At 34.2% G+C, this 15,959-nt stretch overlaps 3 protein-coding genes and 1 long non-coding RNA gene across 7 annotated transcripts; 2 read left to right on the top strand and 2 right to left on the bottom strand.

Moving 5' to 3' along the window:
* The first annotated feature begins 218 nt into the window (after positions 1–218).
* LOC111492049 lies at positions 219–4,132 on the top strand. 3 transcript variants are annotated; one of them, XR_002719811.1, is made up of 6 exons: positions 219–474; positions 580–691; positions 780–853; positions 927–1,517; positions 3,114–3,722; positions 3,801–4,132. XR_002719811.1 is itself a non-coding variant. In XM_023141216.1 (5 exons), the coding sequence occupies exons 1-5, from the start codon at positions 271–273 to the stop codon at positions 3,222–3,224; spliced, it is 1,086 nt and encodes a 361-aa protein (XP_022996984.1). In that variant the 5' UTR covers positions 219–270; the 3' UTR covers positions 3,225–4,132. The 3 variants fall into 3 exon arrangements, 2 of the variants coding, with proteins under 2 accessions (XP_022996984.1, XP_022996983.1); XM_023141216.1 differs by having other exon boundaries at positions 933–1,517; positions 3,114–4,132; XM_023141215.1 differs by having other exon boundaries at positions 3,114–4,132.
* On the bottom strand, positions 2,052–15,958 carry LOC111492058. The gene is made up of 3 exons (XR_002719812.1): positions 15,873–15,958; positions 2,928–2,933; positions 2,052–2,062 (listed from the first exon to the last, which is right to left on the bottom strand). It is a non-coding gene; the product is annotated as an uncharacterized LOC111492058 (long non-coding RNA).
* Positions 6,468–8,098, top strand: LOC111492050 (zinc finger homeobox protein 4-like). Of its 2 annotated transcripts, none has more exons than XM_023141218.1 (4): positions 6,468–7,006; positions 7,167–7,220; positions 7,314–7,388; positions 7,468–8,098. In XM_023141218.1, the coding sequence occupies exons 1-4, from the start codon at positions 6,638–6,640 to the stop codon at positions 7,873–7,875; spliced, it is 906 nt and encodes a 301-aa protein (XP_022996986.1). In that variant the 5' UTR covers positions 6,468–6,637; the 3' UTR covers positions 7,876–8,098. The 2 variants fall into 2 exon arrangements, with proteins under 2 accessions (XP_022996986.1, XP_022996985.1); XM_023141217.1 differs by having other exon boundaries at positions 6,469–7,006; positions 7,167–7,226.
* On the bottom strand, positions 9,048–12,361 carry LOC111492047 (tubulin beta chain-like). The gene is made up of 3 exons (XM_023141213.1): positions 11,845–12,361; positions 10,026–10,295; positions 9,048–9,922 (listed from the first exon to the last, which is right to left on the bottom strand). The coding sequence occupies exons 1-3, from the start codon at positions 12,242–12,244 to the stop codon at positions 9,246–9,248; spliced, it is 1,347 nt and encodes a 448-aa protein (XP_022996981.1). The 5' UTR covers positions 12,245–12,361; the 3' UTR covers positions 9,048–9,245.
* Position 15,959: the final 1 nt, after the last annotated feature.

The raw sequence follows: 15,959 nt of genomic DNA, 5'->3' as shown, positions 1-15,959 counted from the left end.
ATAAAAATTTTAAAAGTTTTTGAGTATAATTAGGGGTATTTTTGACAATTTAACAAAAATTGAATTCTGTGGGCCAATGGGCCGAAAATTTATGCCTTTCAACATAAATTTCTCGTGGTTTTTCATGGGAGGCCCAATAGCTCTGGATTGGGCCTACGCTCCGACCAGTATAAGAGAAGAATCGGTCGAATTTGGAAAACTACAACGGTCGAATTTGAGTATTTGTTCTCTCAATTCAGAATCGTACTTTCTTCTTGAATTGAATACACGATGGGCAAGATTAAACGATCGAAATCCTCTTCACACCGTCAAAATTGGGAGAAGATCTTCAGCGCTTTGGTTCATATGCTACAGACTCAACAGAAACAGCTCGAAACCCTCATTGAAGAGCGAAAACTTCTTGAAGATCGCATCAGAATGCAACACGATCGGTGGAGCTCAGATACTCGTCTTTACGAAGATTTAGTCTGCCAGGTATCGATTCCTTCTGTGATTCGGTCTCTTTTTGGTCTGAATTAAAAAGAACGTCGTGAAATTTCTGGTTTGTTATTTTTGAGGAATTTGGGCATTTCTGCGTAGTTGCAAGCGGATTTGGTTTTACGAGACAAGCAACGCTCACTTGAGGCATCAAAGTTAGATTTAAACATGAGTTTGAAGCAGAGAGAGAGTTTCCTTTGTCAAGTTATTTCAGGTTTGTAGGTTTCTACATAGTTGCAGTTGTTCGTCTAACGATGATCGAGATATGTAATTACTCGATTAATGTTTTTCATATGTTTCAGACCAGACGAACAACGAGTTGCAAGATTTCAAAGAATTATTCATCCTGCTCTCTACTAAAATCTCCGATCCATCTGTATGTTCTTCAACGTCTTTTAAATTCTTTAACGCTCTCTTTTTTCAACATTATAGTTATAATTTTCAAATAGTTTCAGGATGTTTCTTCAAGGAGCTCACTGCAAACTGGAAAATCTAACGAAAAAACACGAAATTCTAAAGCCTTGAAGATCGAGGTACAGAGATTACAAAAAGCATATGAAAAGCTTGCATCAGAAAGGAGTTCCGAGGTAACTGCACTTCTAGCAGAGAAGACCTTTGTATGGAATCAGTACAGCATTATGGAGAATGACTACGAAAGTAAATTAAGGCATAATCTCACGGAAGTTGAACTAGCGTGTACGAAGATTGAAAATCTTCTTGCTAATATGGAACAGCTTCAATCTTTGAATATTGAAAAAGATTGCACAATCGCAGCCTTGGAAAGTCAGTTGGAAAAGACGGAGGTCGATTCCAGAAAATTAAATGATGAAATTTCTAGAATTTCACGTGAATTGGAAGTCTTAAGAAAGCATAATGGCGTATCAGTTACGCCTGTGTTAAACCGATGCACATCTGAATCTGGCTATAGAACCTGCAGCTTAGGAGTGAAGAAAAAAGGGAAGGGTAGTGGCAGTAACATCAATGTGAGGAAAAAAGCTTCTCCTGTGCAAGCATCTCGTGGCAATGGAGATTCTAGTAAGGTAGTTATCCTGCAAGAATTCATATTCCATTTGCTCGTCTTGTTGCTTTACCTGTTATTCATGGCATATATTCTCTTTATCTAACTAAGTTTGAAGTTCTATGTGCATGTTTATTAGTTCATCAATTATAGCGACACATTTCCAGTGTCATTTTCTAGGAATTAAATGCTCATACAGCTCAGAAAGGCTGAAGTACAATCGTAGTCCTAAAAATGAAATCTAGAACATAATTAAACTAAATTTCAGAACGAGTACACAGGGATGTTAGAAAAAAATTGATAGAAAATGGAAGAACCGAGAGATTTTCGCCTAAAATATGCCTTTTTTACCTCCTGCCTCTGTTTCACAGCTGGTATCAAATGTGAGTTACGATGTTCATTTTTGTTAGAAACTACGACCTTCTACAATAGTATGATATTGTCCATTTTGGACATAAGTTCACATCGATTTGCGTTTGGTTTCCCAAAAAGCCTCTATGTTCACTTAGGCTATCTCCCCGAATGTCTTATGTTGATCTAGTCATGTCTTCTCTCACAGTGATATCACTGGCTCTTTTGAGCATATAGACCTCTCTTCTAGCATATAAACCTCTTAGGTTCTTATATGAGATCTTAGTCTCCTCTCACGGTAATATCCCATCACTGGCTCTTTTGAGCATATAGATCTCTCTTCTAGCATATAAACCTCTTATACGAGATCTTAGGAATATCATTGTGTGGAGGCTAATTTTCCTTTAAGTTCTTGGGATGCTCTCTTCCCACCTGTAGGCGTAATGTCCTATGTCTAGATATTCCCCTATGACATAATGTCTCCTACGGTCTTTACTATCAATGGACATAGTATTTCTCACTTATAAACTCATAATCTTCCCCTTAGTTAGCCAATGTGTGACTCCTCTCCCAACAATCCTTCCCTTGAACAAAGTACACCATAGAGCTTCCCTTGAGGCCTATGGAACCCTCCAACAGTCTCCCCTTAATCGAGACCCGACCCCTTCTCTGGAGCTTTCGAACAAAGTACACCCTTTGTTCGACACATGAGTCACTTTTTACTATCCCTTTGAGGATCACAACTTTTTTGTTCGACACTTGAGAATTTTATCGACATGACTAAGTTAAAGGCACAGCACTGATACCATGTTAGGAACCCGACCCTCCACAATGGTATGATATTGTCCACTTTGAGCATAAACTCTCATACTTTTCTTTTGGTTTCTCCAAAATGCCTCATACCAATGGAGATAGTATTCCTTACTTATAAACCCACTATCTTTCCCTTAATTAGCCTAATGTGAGACTCCTCTCCCAACAACCCTCAACAATTTTATCGGTAGCTGTCTCGAGGTTGTTGCTGGAGGTTAAGTGATTACCTAATTTTAGTGGCGATAGTGAGTACTACCGAAGCTATCACACGAAGCTATTTTTTTTCCTTTTAATTGTGTGCAGTTTAGAAAGGAAACTCATAACCTGACGTAACAATGGAAGAATATCAAGAATGGACAATCATTTTGGGCTGTTTTTCCTTCCTTCTATGTATCTATGACATGAAATAAGCTTATAAGTTATAACATGTTTTCTTCTTTTTCTTGGTTATCAGGAAGACGGGAGTTTTAAACGAAGAAGAGGCCTTAAACGTGAATCAGAGACCCCCAGATTGTTTACATCGTCATTCAAACCTCCCAAATTGAGGAGCAATGTTTGTGTGTAAGTTGGTACTCTCATTTGTGAAATTAACCATGCAAGTGTAAGTTGTTTCCTTGCAGATATCTCTGATTATCTGTCTGTATTTCCATGTTTCATTGTTTATCTCTGCCTATAAACAAGGATTGTCAATAACTTCTAACCTCTGCCTAACATAAACTCCTTTCCTTTTATGGATCTGTTATTTCTTCTCTGAAATTACATGTTTTTTTTTTTCATTTTTGGCTTGGAGGAACGTACTGTAGGAGCCTTACATTGTTCATAATCCAAAGCCAAAGCATGATGGCCTAATAATAATATGATCTCCATATTGCTGGAAACCATTTAGAGTGAAAGTATGGCTGATAAGATATCAAGACCAACAACACAACCAGCAAAACCGCCACGCCCAAAGGCGATGCAGTGTTGTCGGTGACGTAAACTGGCTCGAGCTTTGTTCTCGGAGTGATGATTACAAGACGACCATATCTAACAACGGAGTTTCCAACAAAGACAAATACTAGAGGTAAGAGCAAGAAGATGAGCTTAAAGTTGATCCTTGTTGTCTTCACCTGTGACCTGTGGCTTGAAAATGATGACACAGATAGCAGAATGACCAAGATTCCAAGTATGGCAAGCAGAGGCCTTGGTGGTGGAGTTATGGAGGCTATGGCCTGCTCCGCCCATCCTTGTTTCCATGCTGGCCCTCTTCTCTCTCTTATCAACCAACCCATTTCTCTCTATATCTTTTACTCTCTGTTTTGAGTTGGGAATTCATAAGAATGATAGTCATATATAGAGAGATGAAGTCTGAAAATTTGCTTTGGCATAAATTCTTTGGGCCAGCTTATTTGTCCAATTAACCTTTCTTTATGTGATTCGAGCTCACTGAATTGGCATCGGTCCCAACTTGTAGTTCAATCATTTAACCTCTCATTTCAGGCCTTTCCTCTTTCTTTTTGGCTTCCGTGGGAATATGTACTTTTGAGTCACAAATATCATGGCAGAAAAATCGAACATCACGTTGGCAATAATGCATTTAGCTAACGATGCAAAGGTGTGGTGGAGGTTCAAGTATACATTCAAAACGGTCGATGTACTGTGGACATTTGGAATAGTTTGAAAAAAAAATTATCTTCCACCTGGCAACATGAATGACACTACTATGCACGACAATTATTCGAGCCATATATACTTGAATCACCAACAATAATTATAAAAAATTGAATTTGATGTGTACTAATAATAAAAAAAAGGTAAAATATATTAACAACATACCTAAAATAAATAATCACTTGTTATGAAGATCAACTTCCTCAATATAACCAAAGTCATAAATAATTTATATTAACGGGTTTTATTTTTATTTATTTTTCTCAATCCGAATATGTAAATTGTTTTTCATATGGAAATTTTGACTAATATAACAATTTAAAAAATTAAGAAAATAGGAATATAATCAAATACTCTCAAATTTAAATAGTCAATTAAAAAAAATTGTCATAAAAATGAATTAAAATGTACCCAACAAAATCTTAAAATTGAATATTGAACACATTTTTTAGAAATGTTGAGTAAGGAGAGAGAATCTGTACACGCCAAGGATTGAGCTGTCAATAGAAGCCCACTTGATGAATTTGGGCCTATTTAGGCCCGTCAGGCCCAATTTTACTTTCAATCAAGAAAAATTGGGCCCAATTTTGATAGGCTGGAAAGAGTATTGCGGTGGGCTGATCAGTCATTCTGGGCCAGCCCGTCTAAGTTACAATATTGAGAGAAATTGTGGCTGATATCTACAAAAAAAGATAACGTTACTTTAAATAGATGCCTAAAATTATTAATTATTTGTATAAATTTTTATTTTTATTTTCATTTAATTCATCTGTTTATTGATTCCCTCTATTAATGGATGGATTACTCGAGATCTCCTCCTAAATATCAGTTAATCATATTATTTAAAATTTGTTTAAATTCTATGTTTTTTTTTATTCCACTTATTCTCGAGTGAATTCTATGTTCTTTTTGTTCCACTTGAACGCGTGGATTTTATTTCTTTTTTTATGTTCTTTTTGTTTCACTAGAAGGAGCAACCACTAACTGAACAAACTTAAATTTCATACGAATTGTTTTATTTTTATTTTTTTTGTGGGTAGAAAGCAAACTTTGCTTAAAGTCTAGTCTAGTGAAGTCACAAATACAATGAAGTATGTGAATGAGACTTGAAATTTCTTGCAGTGTGTCAAGATCACGAGCTACTGTATAGTTGAAACTTAAATTTTTTACTAATCGTTTTTTTGTTGATAAAGGCAAACTTTGGCTAAGGTCTAACGAGAAATAAAAACAAGCTAGTATGAATGGGGTTTGAGTTACCTTGCAACGTCGAAGTCGACACTACACGGTCGAATATGTATTACTTTACTTTTCATTGTTTTAGTACGTTTATTTTAATATATATTATGCAAAAGGTACGTTGAGATTGAAAGCTTTCCCTCGTCAATTGTCATTTATTATGATCGTTAGTATCATTGACGAGCGGTTGTTAAGTTTGATCAATATTTTATTTACAAAATTGTGTAATTCGTGAGATGAATATTGTTTAGGCTATCTTGTATTGCATTCCCATTTTTCGGATGTTAATTTGAGGTTTAGTAAAAAAAAAAATATTTATATATCTTTCAAATTAACATTGAAAATAAAATAATCAACGTCATCCTTATTAATTTGATTTGATTTGCTTAATTAGATGAATATTTATCTATCTTTTAAATTAACATTAAAATAAAATCATTCCGTTAATTTGATGCATTTAATTTATTGAATATTTATCTATTTCTTAAATTAACATTGAAATAAAATAATTAACGATAGTATGAATATTTATTTATCTTTCAAATTCAAATAAATAATTAATAAGGCAAATCTAAATCTAAGTATAAATATAATAAGTATCTTTAACTTGTATGTGATAGATTTATGTTAGCCTTGAAGCCCATTTTTGCAATTAAAAAAAATATTTTAAATCTATCAAAATGGCACATTTAATATATGAATACATTATTGATAAATTTAAAATTTTTGGAGATTGGAATTATACTTTAATTATTCATTTTATAAGATTTTAAATTTAAAAATATTAGATTTAAATTTAAAAATAAAAGATAAGATAGAACGAACATTAGTTATAAATATGATAGAGAAGGGCGGGGGGGGATTAGAAGGCTTAAACCCTAGAGGAGCATTCTGATTCCCCATCCAGAGGACACGTGTCACAAACCCACGCCCTTTTCCTAAATCTTTTCCTATTTGGTTTCACAGAAAGAGAAACCCAGTCCCCAACCAACGCTCACTCCCCGTCGAATTCCTCTCTTCTTCCTTTCGTCTATAAAAATCCTCTCCGCCCTCCCATGAAATCTGGCCTGCCCTAAACCTCGGAGACCTGCCATGGCGTCCACCAATCCTGTTCATCAATGCGCCGCTCCCGATCTCGACGCCCTCACCCCTGACGAACTCCTCGGCTGTCAAATCCTCAGCGAATTTCCTCTTCTCGTTCAGCAATTCGAGTTTTCTCTTGGTTTACCCCCTGCCTGGCCTGTCCGCGCCAAGAGATCCGCCGTAGTTTCGCCGCCGGATTCCGTCTCCATCGTCCCCCCGCCGCGGCCACCGCCACCGCCACCGCCACCGTCGTCCGGTAAGGACAAGGAGTCCAGCCCGACTACTCCTTTCTCGCTCGACTCCTTGCCGTTATCGCGGTGTGAATCTGATGAGATTAACAAAGCTAATCTTCCAAATAAGAAACCCTGTCTCGATAAGGTCGGTAACGCATTCGTCTATAATTTTCCCCCAATTTTTTGTTCAATCGGATTTCTTGGATTTTTTTAAACCTAGTTTTAGCGATTTTTGTTCGTTGTTTGTGTTCTCTGATTCTGATTTTTGCTCATTGTTGCGATGTTTTTTTGGATCTTGAAATCAGAAATCTCAGTATTTGGAAACTGTTCATCAATTGACGCAGCAGAATCAAGCTTTGGTTGGTGTGAGTTTGTATTGTGTTCTTGTTCTTCGTCTCTATTAAGATTTGTTTTTCTCATAATCATTCTGTTTAAATTGATAATCGAAACAGAAAGTTAAGCTTATAAAGCGGCATTATAATGAACTGAAAACCACCAATTCGGAGCTGAAGGCGAAGAGGCAAAAGGTACTGATTTTTTCTCTCTACGTGGAGCTCTACACGCCACAAGTTCTTAATTCAATTTCACATGTTCTTTCTTGTTCAGATGATTCAGGATTCTAAGAAGGAATCGACAAATCCAGAAATAAGGGCCTCAAGTTCGGCCATCAAAGCCGTCAAGTTCACTGTTAAACCCCGAATTCCGGAGGAGAAACATCATTTTCATCAATGTCAACCGCCCATCAAGAATCAGACGGCGGTTCCCGCGGCGGTTTCCACGACGGAACAGAGCAACAGTCAGAATGTCCGAATTCCAAATGGGGCAATTTCTATATATGATCCTTCATTCGGCCCAACGGGGATTCCTGATTTGAACCTCTCTTTTGATGAAATTAGTCAGAGGAATTACACCAGATGCATGGCCGCGCAAGCAAGACAGAACAGGATTAAGATCTGGAAGTCTAAGAACAACAACAACAACAACAACAACGGCGCCGCCAGATTGTTGGCGTAACACCCTGTTTGTGACCACACCACTGTTCATCAGAATTCCACGGTCATTATTTTTTTGATCTTCGGATTCAGGTAATCAAATTTGATGTGGGCGCCTGTTTTGATCGTGGAATTAGGGTAGATTTTTTAATTGTAAAGTTAGATAGAATCCTAAGAGCTGCCCCGCCCTGCCCAAAAGTCTCTCTCTTATTATTATTATTTTTTTTATTTTTTCTTTAATAACGTAATTATCAAATAGAGATTTTTTTGCTTGATTTTTTTCATTGTTATTTTGTTAGAAATAGAATTTCCTAAATCAGCAAAAATAAATACTATTATTCTTGAATTTTAAGGTTGTAACTAATTATGGTAATTTTAGCTATTTAATGGGTGCTACAAACACCTGATCAGTCGATCAACAATTAAAATAAATACTAAATGTGAATAGTAATTATTATCTATTATTATTGGGAAGTAAACCATTTACTGCCCCCCTAAAATTCCGGACGGACATTTTCTATATTTATTGGAAAATTGCCATATTAAAAGCTCACATCCTTCCTCCTAATTCCATTGGGCTAACGGGGTTGGGTCACATCCTGGTTCAGACCCAAACGGTGCCCTAAATTGGGCTTGAGTTTGAACCGAGAATGGGCTGGGCCTCATTTTAGGGTCGAGTCGGCCCAATGACGATTGGGAAATATTTTCTTCAACGAAATTTCTTTTGAATTTTTTAATAAATTTTTTAAAACGATATTTTAGTTTTAAAAAAAAATTAAAACAATATTTTAGTTTTTGTAAGAATTAAATATTAGTTATTAACAATGTATTATTATTATTAATTTTTTTTTTGTAATTAATAAATCTCACATACATAAATGATAAAATATGTTTGTTTTGTAATTAATGGACGCTCTTATTAAAATAGTGGCAGAAAATCTTCAATAATGGAATAAACAAAGAATTGAATGAATTTTCAGAAAATCTTGGTAATATGGAAGCTCAAGGATTTATTGTCATCGACTCATTTTTACAGATATGGTAATTTAAAAATTTGCGGACATTACAGGCCACTCACTGACAAGTTGCAGGCCTTCCAAAATTTGAAAATTTAATATATAACCTATTTATGAATTATCAACCATTAAAATTCTCAAATAATAATAATAATAATAATAATAATAATAATAAGACTGCGCATTGAAATTATTTTATTTAATAGAAAGAACAAACAATTAACAATACGCAACAATGAAGATGGAAGAATGAGCCAAAATGGGAGAAACAATCAAATCACGCGTTGCATATTTTTGTGGAGAATTCTGGCAAAGATAGAGAGAGAAAGGGAGAGCAATCAAACCAAGAATTCAGGGAAGCACCGGCTGAGTAAATTTACTGTTCCGGATATTCTTCTTCACGATCCTCAAAATCAGCATCATCATCAACGGTGGCGTCCTGATACTGCTGATACTCAGCTACCAAGTCATTCATATTACTCTCCGCCTCTGTAAACTCCATTTCATCCATTCCTTCACCTGTGTACCAATGCAGAAAAGCCTTGCGTCTGAACATGGCTGTGAACTGCTCGCTCACCCTTCTGAACATCTCTTGAATGGAGGTCGAGTTTCCCACGAATGTGGACGCCATTTTCAGGCCCTTTGGAGGGATGTCACACACACTTGATTTTACGTTGTTGGGGATCCATTCCACGAAGTAGGATGAGTTTTTGTTCTGCACGTTGATCATCTGTTCGTCTACTTCTTTGGTGCTCATTCTTCCTCTGAACATGGCGGAGGCCGTCAGGTACCGGCCATGGCGGGGGTCGGCGGCGCACATCATGTTCTTGGCGTCCCACATTTGCTGGGTCAGCTCTGGGACGGTCAGGGAGATGTACTGCTGGGAGCCACGGGAGGTCAGAGGGGCAAATCCCACCATGAAGAAGTGAAGACGAGGAAATGGGATCAAATTCACTGCCAATTTCCTCAGGTCTGAGTTCAGTTGACCTGGGAATCTCAAGCAACATGTTACTCCACTCATGGTTGCAGAGATCAAATGGTTCAGGTCACCGACTGTACACAAACCAACAGATAGTGAGTCAATTTTTTCATGAAACAAACAATTGGTCAATCCCTAGATGAATTAGTAAAATAATGAGAGAGAGAGGGGGGTTACAGCTAGGAGTGCTGAGCTTTAAGGTCCTGAAGCAAATGTCATAAAGAGCTTCATTATCAAGAACCATGCATTCATCTGCATTCTCTACCAGCTGATGCACTGAAAGTGTGGCATTATATGGTTCCACAACCGTGTCTGAGACCTTGGGAGAAGGGAAAACCGAGAATGTGAGCATCATTCTGTCTGGATATTCCTCTCTAATCTTCGATATCAAGAGGGTTCCCATGCCAGAACCAGTGCCTCCTCCAAGGGAGTGACAAACCTGAAAACCTGGCCAACACGCAAGGGACAATAGATTATTTTAAAATGCCTCACTGGTGTTAAGCTAAGCTACAAACAGAGAGAAATAGGAAAAGAAATACTGTGCTCAATCAATCTTTTGAACAACAACTCTTAGATAAGGTTTAGCTCATAATATCACTTCATAAATTCCACAAAACAAAAGAGAAACCTAAATGGGTTAACGATTTGATTCCAGGACATTCCCAAATTGATATATGTTCATCAAGATTACGAAGTCTTGAGTGTGTTATCAAGAGCTATCTACAAAATATATAACATGAACGAAGATCTCTTGTCCTCAACTATTATTAGAGTTAAACTCCCATTAGAATTTACCTTTGAGTGGCCACTATTCATGAAAGCCTCGAGACATTTTGCTAAGAAAAGGTAGTGTCGGTACGGTAGCTAGAGAACACGACAATTGTCTGGTTGTACAATCTCAATCATGGAGGTGCAAGAAAATAATAATAATAAACAAAAGATTTTTTGACCATTAAAGTTGAGCTTTCTTTTATTTTAAGTTGAAATAGGTGGAATAAAAAATTTCATATGGATTGGATGCATGAGAGACACTGTGGGGTCCACTCATCACTCAGCAATGTCCTCTTCACAAATCACACACCATAAAATTCAGTAAAATAAATCAAAATCATAAAGAACAGTAAATCCAGAAAACTTCCATTATTTAAAAAAAAAAAAAAAAGAAGCAATTATTAGTGTTGTTGGTTAATATATATGTGTATATATATATTGGGTATGGACAAAATTTGACACTCTGTCTCACCAATTTGAGTGCAGAGGCAGGAAATGGCGAGAGGTTAAGCAGTTAGGATATCAAGATCAGGATTCTGCTGACAACCACTATACATAATTCGCTAGAAATAAATTTTAAATTGTGAAAATGAAGAAAATCATATCATCATGGTTTTCAAGGCAGAGAAAATAAAATTGTCGGAGATTTGAGTAACAGGCAATAGCTGTGACATTGCCAGAGCAAGTTTAGTGGGCAACGGACGTGGATCTGAGAAAGTTATAGCAACCATCACTTTGTTCTTCATATTTTCTAATAATAGGAAACAAGGAAAACCAAATCCGTCAACGAGGGTGCTCACACTCAGTAGCCTTCCCCTGCTTTGAGGAAAACCAAATCCGATGATATTTGATCTCTTTTTTTTAACCGCATCCACGGTAATGACTTCGAAACAAATTTCGATAAGAGCAACGAAAAGTTTAGATGCGTTGGATAAACCAGAGAATATTGGATAGAGAAATTTTCAGTAAATTTGACGAACGCTAAGCATTGTTTTCGATGCTTCGAGTAATTCATTGAAATCTACAGATTCTTTCAATTCACGAAGTCGTAGAATGAGAATGTAAGAATAGGTTTAATCGAAATAAACAGACCGAATGAATTGATGAAGCAGTATAATGAGGAAGTAAACAAAATATGATTCAATCGAAATGAGCAGACTCCTTGAATTCACAAAGCAGAATAGTGAGAATGTACGATCGAAGAACAGAGCAGAGAACGTAATACCTTGCAAGCAATCACAGTTCTCAGCCTCCTTACGAACAACATCAAGAACGGAGTCGATCAACTCAGCTCCTTCGGTGTAATGACCCTTGGCCCAGTTATTTCCGGCACCGGACTGTCCAAAAACGAAATTATCGGGGCGAAAGATCTGACCGTAGGGACCGGATCTGATACTATCCATGGTACCGGGCTCAAGATCCATGAGAACAGCCCTGGGAACGTATCTACCGCCAGAAGCCTCATTGTAATAGACATTGATCCTCTCCAGTTGAAGATCAGAGGAAGGATCTCCGTTGTATTTTCCGGTGGCGTCGATACCGTGCTCATCGCAGATGACTTCCCAGAACTTGGATCCGATTTGGTTGCCGCATTGGCCACCTTGAACGTGAAGAATCTCTCTCATGGTGTCTTGGTGTAAGGAGATGGAATACGGGAAGGCTTCTTCTTGTTGTGTTGATGAAAATGGATCGACGCGAAGATGATGAAGGGGAGAGTGGCCATTTTAAGACAGAGAGAGCCCGAAATTTTGGGGCTAAAATGGTAATAACGAATGGGGGGATGGTTTCAATAGACGTGGACCATGCTTTCTTTTACTCCCGTCTGATCTAAATTTCACCCTCCTCATTTCCCTCTTTCCCAAATATTTAACAAATTAAACTTTCTTCTTCCAATTCTAACCTTTTTTCTTTTAAAAATATTATTACGTGGCACCATAAAATTACAGCCTTTTTTTTTCTTGTTTTTTTTTTTATTTTTTATTTATAATTTATAATTTATAATTTCTTAATTCATTTTTTTTAATTCTCCAACCACTTTTTTAAAACATTCCAAATTAAATTACCAATTTTAATTTAATATTTTAAAATAAATAATGTTAAGATTTTACTTTTTCTACCAAAATAAAAATATTGAGTTGAGTTCATATTTTAATAAAAAAAGTTATTTAAATTAAAAAATGTGACGAAACTCAATTTAAAAATAGTTTTAATAATCACGGGTATTAATTACTTAAAATTATTAATTTTATTAAATTTAGTTAGATTAATATCTCATCATTAACACCTTTTAACTCTAATAAGGATTAATTGAATCAACAGAATATTTAATTTTTATGATAAAAAAATAGTTATATCAGTTTAAAATGTTGAAACGAATTAAAAAAATCCAAAATGAATTTAAATAATAAATACCAACACACTTAAAAGGTCTCATGGCTAGTTACAGAATATTAAAAACAATATAAATTTAATCAATCAATAATATATATTTCAATATTTATTTATTAAGTTTTTACATTTTAAAAATACAAATATAGTCGAACCAAACATAATTCAATATATATATATATTTATTTATTTATTGAAGATTAAAAAATATAATATTTCTGGTGTCATTGGTTAAGATATTTGTTTTTAATTCGAAAATAAGAAATTTTAATACCTATATTATTGAAATAATATATGTATATATATATATTATATCAGTCGGTGCATTAAGTTTTTAGAAATTATTGAATAAATGAGTAAAAATGTTTTTTTTTTTAATATAAATATACAAATATCTTAATTCAAAAAAGAACAAATAAAGGAGGAGATGAAATCAAGACCGTCCAACCACCATGATTGAATCGGTACGGGGCCAGTTAGAGGTGTGTGACAGCGAGACTATGCAGCGGAAACAAGAGATTGAACAATTCGCACGTTAAGATGATATACTCGCACGTGCCGAGCCCATCAATTTGGGCCCACAACTTCACTTCTCTCACAACCACTTTTTGGAATTATTGTATTTTTTTAAAAAAAATAATTTCCTAAATTCCCAATGGGATATTATTCTGTAAAAAAAAAATAAAGAGAGGGAAAAAATAGTAATAATAATATTATTAATATTATTCAAATTTTCAATAATAGAAAAAAAAGAAAAAAAAAAGGGAATGGTAAAAAATATGGTCATTTGCAATAAGTGAAAGCCCAAATTATCAACTACAGAAGGAAGCCCATTAAGCCTTTAGGTGGACCAATTATACAATTAAAGACAAATAATAATAATAATAATAATTTGTTCAATTATACCCAACTCAACTCGATTCAACCTACTTTTTTAATTAAACTGATTCGATCCCTTGAAATAAACTGGCTCATATATCAATAGATTGCAAATTACGGTCGTGCATAGGTTAGCTCAATAGTCGTTAAACGAGTGTTGCTGCTCGTTTAACCGGACGAGTAATTTTGATATGTGGTAACTTCTAATTATTGAAATGAATAATCATTTTCACACTCTATAATTTTTTATCGACATTCTTTCTATAAAAACAGCTGAAAATTAAATGATCAATCTCATAGGTTGATTTGAATAATTGTTATTTCATATAGATGATGTATATAAGTATTGTTCACAACAAATAATTTGAAAACTCCGTGCACGAAATGAACTTAATCAAAAGTCAAAAGTAAAAAAAGTCAACTTTAAATTACCATAATACCTATGAATGTAGGTCGGATATACGTTTTCATTCCATTCAGGAATACAAAGCAAATGAATTAAATACAATAATTACACGTGTCAAGATCGCATGGATGAAATATCCACCATTGGATGAGGTGAGTGGACTTTACTTGTAGGATATTCCAAAAAAATGCCGATAATGTCCTCGACCGTTATATAATATGAAACAATTCAAATTAAATAATTGTGAAAAAAAAAAAAAAAAGGTCTAACTAATCTTTAATATTTTTTATTTGGCAATACAAATAAAAAGTCAAATAGAGTGGAATGGTTTAGGGCATGTTGCACGCATATGGAAACTTTTATCTGAGTAATTGACACTTTCAAGTATAATTTAAAGGGTTTTTTATATAATGGTTCGCAAAATGTATTTTATTTTTATTTAAAAAAATAGTAATTTATTTTAAGAATAATATGTTTTATTAGAATAATTTAAAATTCTACCATAACTATAAAATTAATGAAAAGTGACCGTCACTTTAGAATCAAAAGCTTATTATAAAAAGGTTGATTTATTGAAGTGATCAAATATACGTCCATATCGATTTATTGGAGTTGATTTAATTTTAATTTATTTTAAGAATAATATGTTTTTTAGAATAAAAAGTTTATTATAAAAATGTTGATTTATCAACTTCGATAAATTTGAGAATTTTTTAAATTACATATGATAAATTTTGACTAAATAATTAAATTAAGTATAATTAAAATATATATGATTGAAGAAAAACTTAATTAAAGTGAATATCATAGTTTAATAATAACAACTTTAGCTAATATGAATACAAATTGAATGCAAAAATTTATAGGGACCAAATCTACAAAATATAGTAATTTGCTGATTTTTTATGTTATTTTATTGTAATTAAACAAAAGAAAAATAAAGTAAACGCAAATTTGCAATATTTTATATTCGATAAGCCTATAATAAGCTCTCTAATCATAATGTTTTGTGTAAATTGGTTGACTTATATTAAAATCATAAAATAAAACCCACGAAGATCGTATTCCTAGCAACCCAAACGAGGCCAACATTATCCTAATTACCGATTTTTTTATTTTCAAAATGGAAATAATATATAATTAATATTTGTATTTTTTAAATATTCGTATCATTTTACGTGTTCTAATAATTTAAATCAAGTTAATTAAGTATGATAGGGTTATTTTTTATTTTTAATATTTATTTTAGTTGTTATTAAATTTACATGAATATAGTTTTTAACCTTTTAATTTAAGTATAAATGATGACACCAATTGGCACAAATAATATTAGAGTAGTCAAAGTGCGAGGGGGTTGTTAATTTAATTAATAAAAAAATTTATTAAATTAAATGGTATAATATATATATATATATTAAGAAATAAATTTAAACGCCACGTAGCATATTTTCTAATATTTTTTTAGTATAAAATGATTTTCAGATTTTTAAAAATAATTAAAAAAATATTTGAAGGGTAAAAATGATAGGAGGGAAGACTATATTTTGGCGGTTGAATTCATAAGAAGCCTCTTCTTTTACAATCCACGGCCGCGGAGGAGCCGAGTCACCGCCTCTGTTCTTCATCTCTGCTGCTGCTGCTCCTCCTTCTTCGGCTTCAACACTCAA

Source organism: Cucurbita maxima, unplaced genomic scaffold, assembly GCF_002738345.1.
Source record: "Cucurbita maxima cultivar Rimu unplaced genomic scaffold, Cmax_1.0 Cma_Scf00017, whole genome shotgun sequence".
NCBI classification, from domain to species: domain Eukaryota; kingdom Viridiplantae; phylum Streptophyta; class Magnoliopsida; order Cucurbitales; family Cucurbitaceae; genus Cucurbita; species Cucurbita maxima.
The sequence above is the reverse complement of the archived record's forward strand: the minus strand, read 5'-3'. Positions and strand labels throughout refer to the sequence as shown.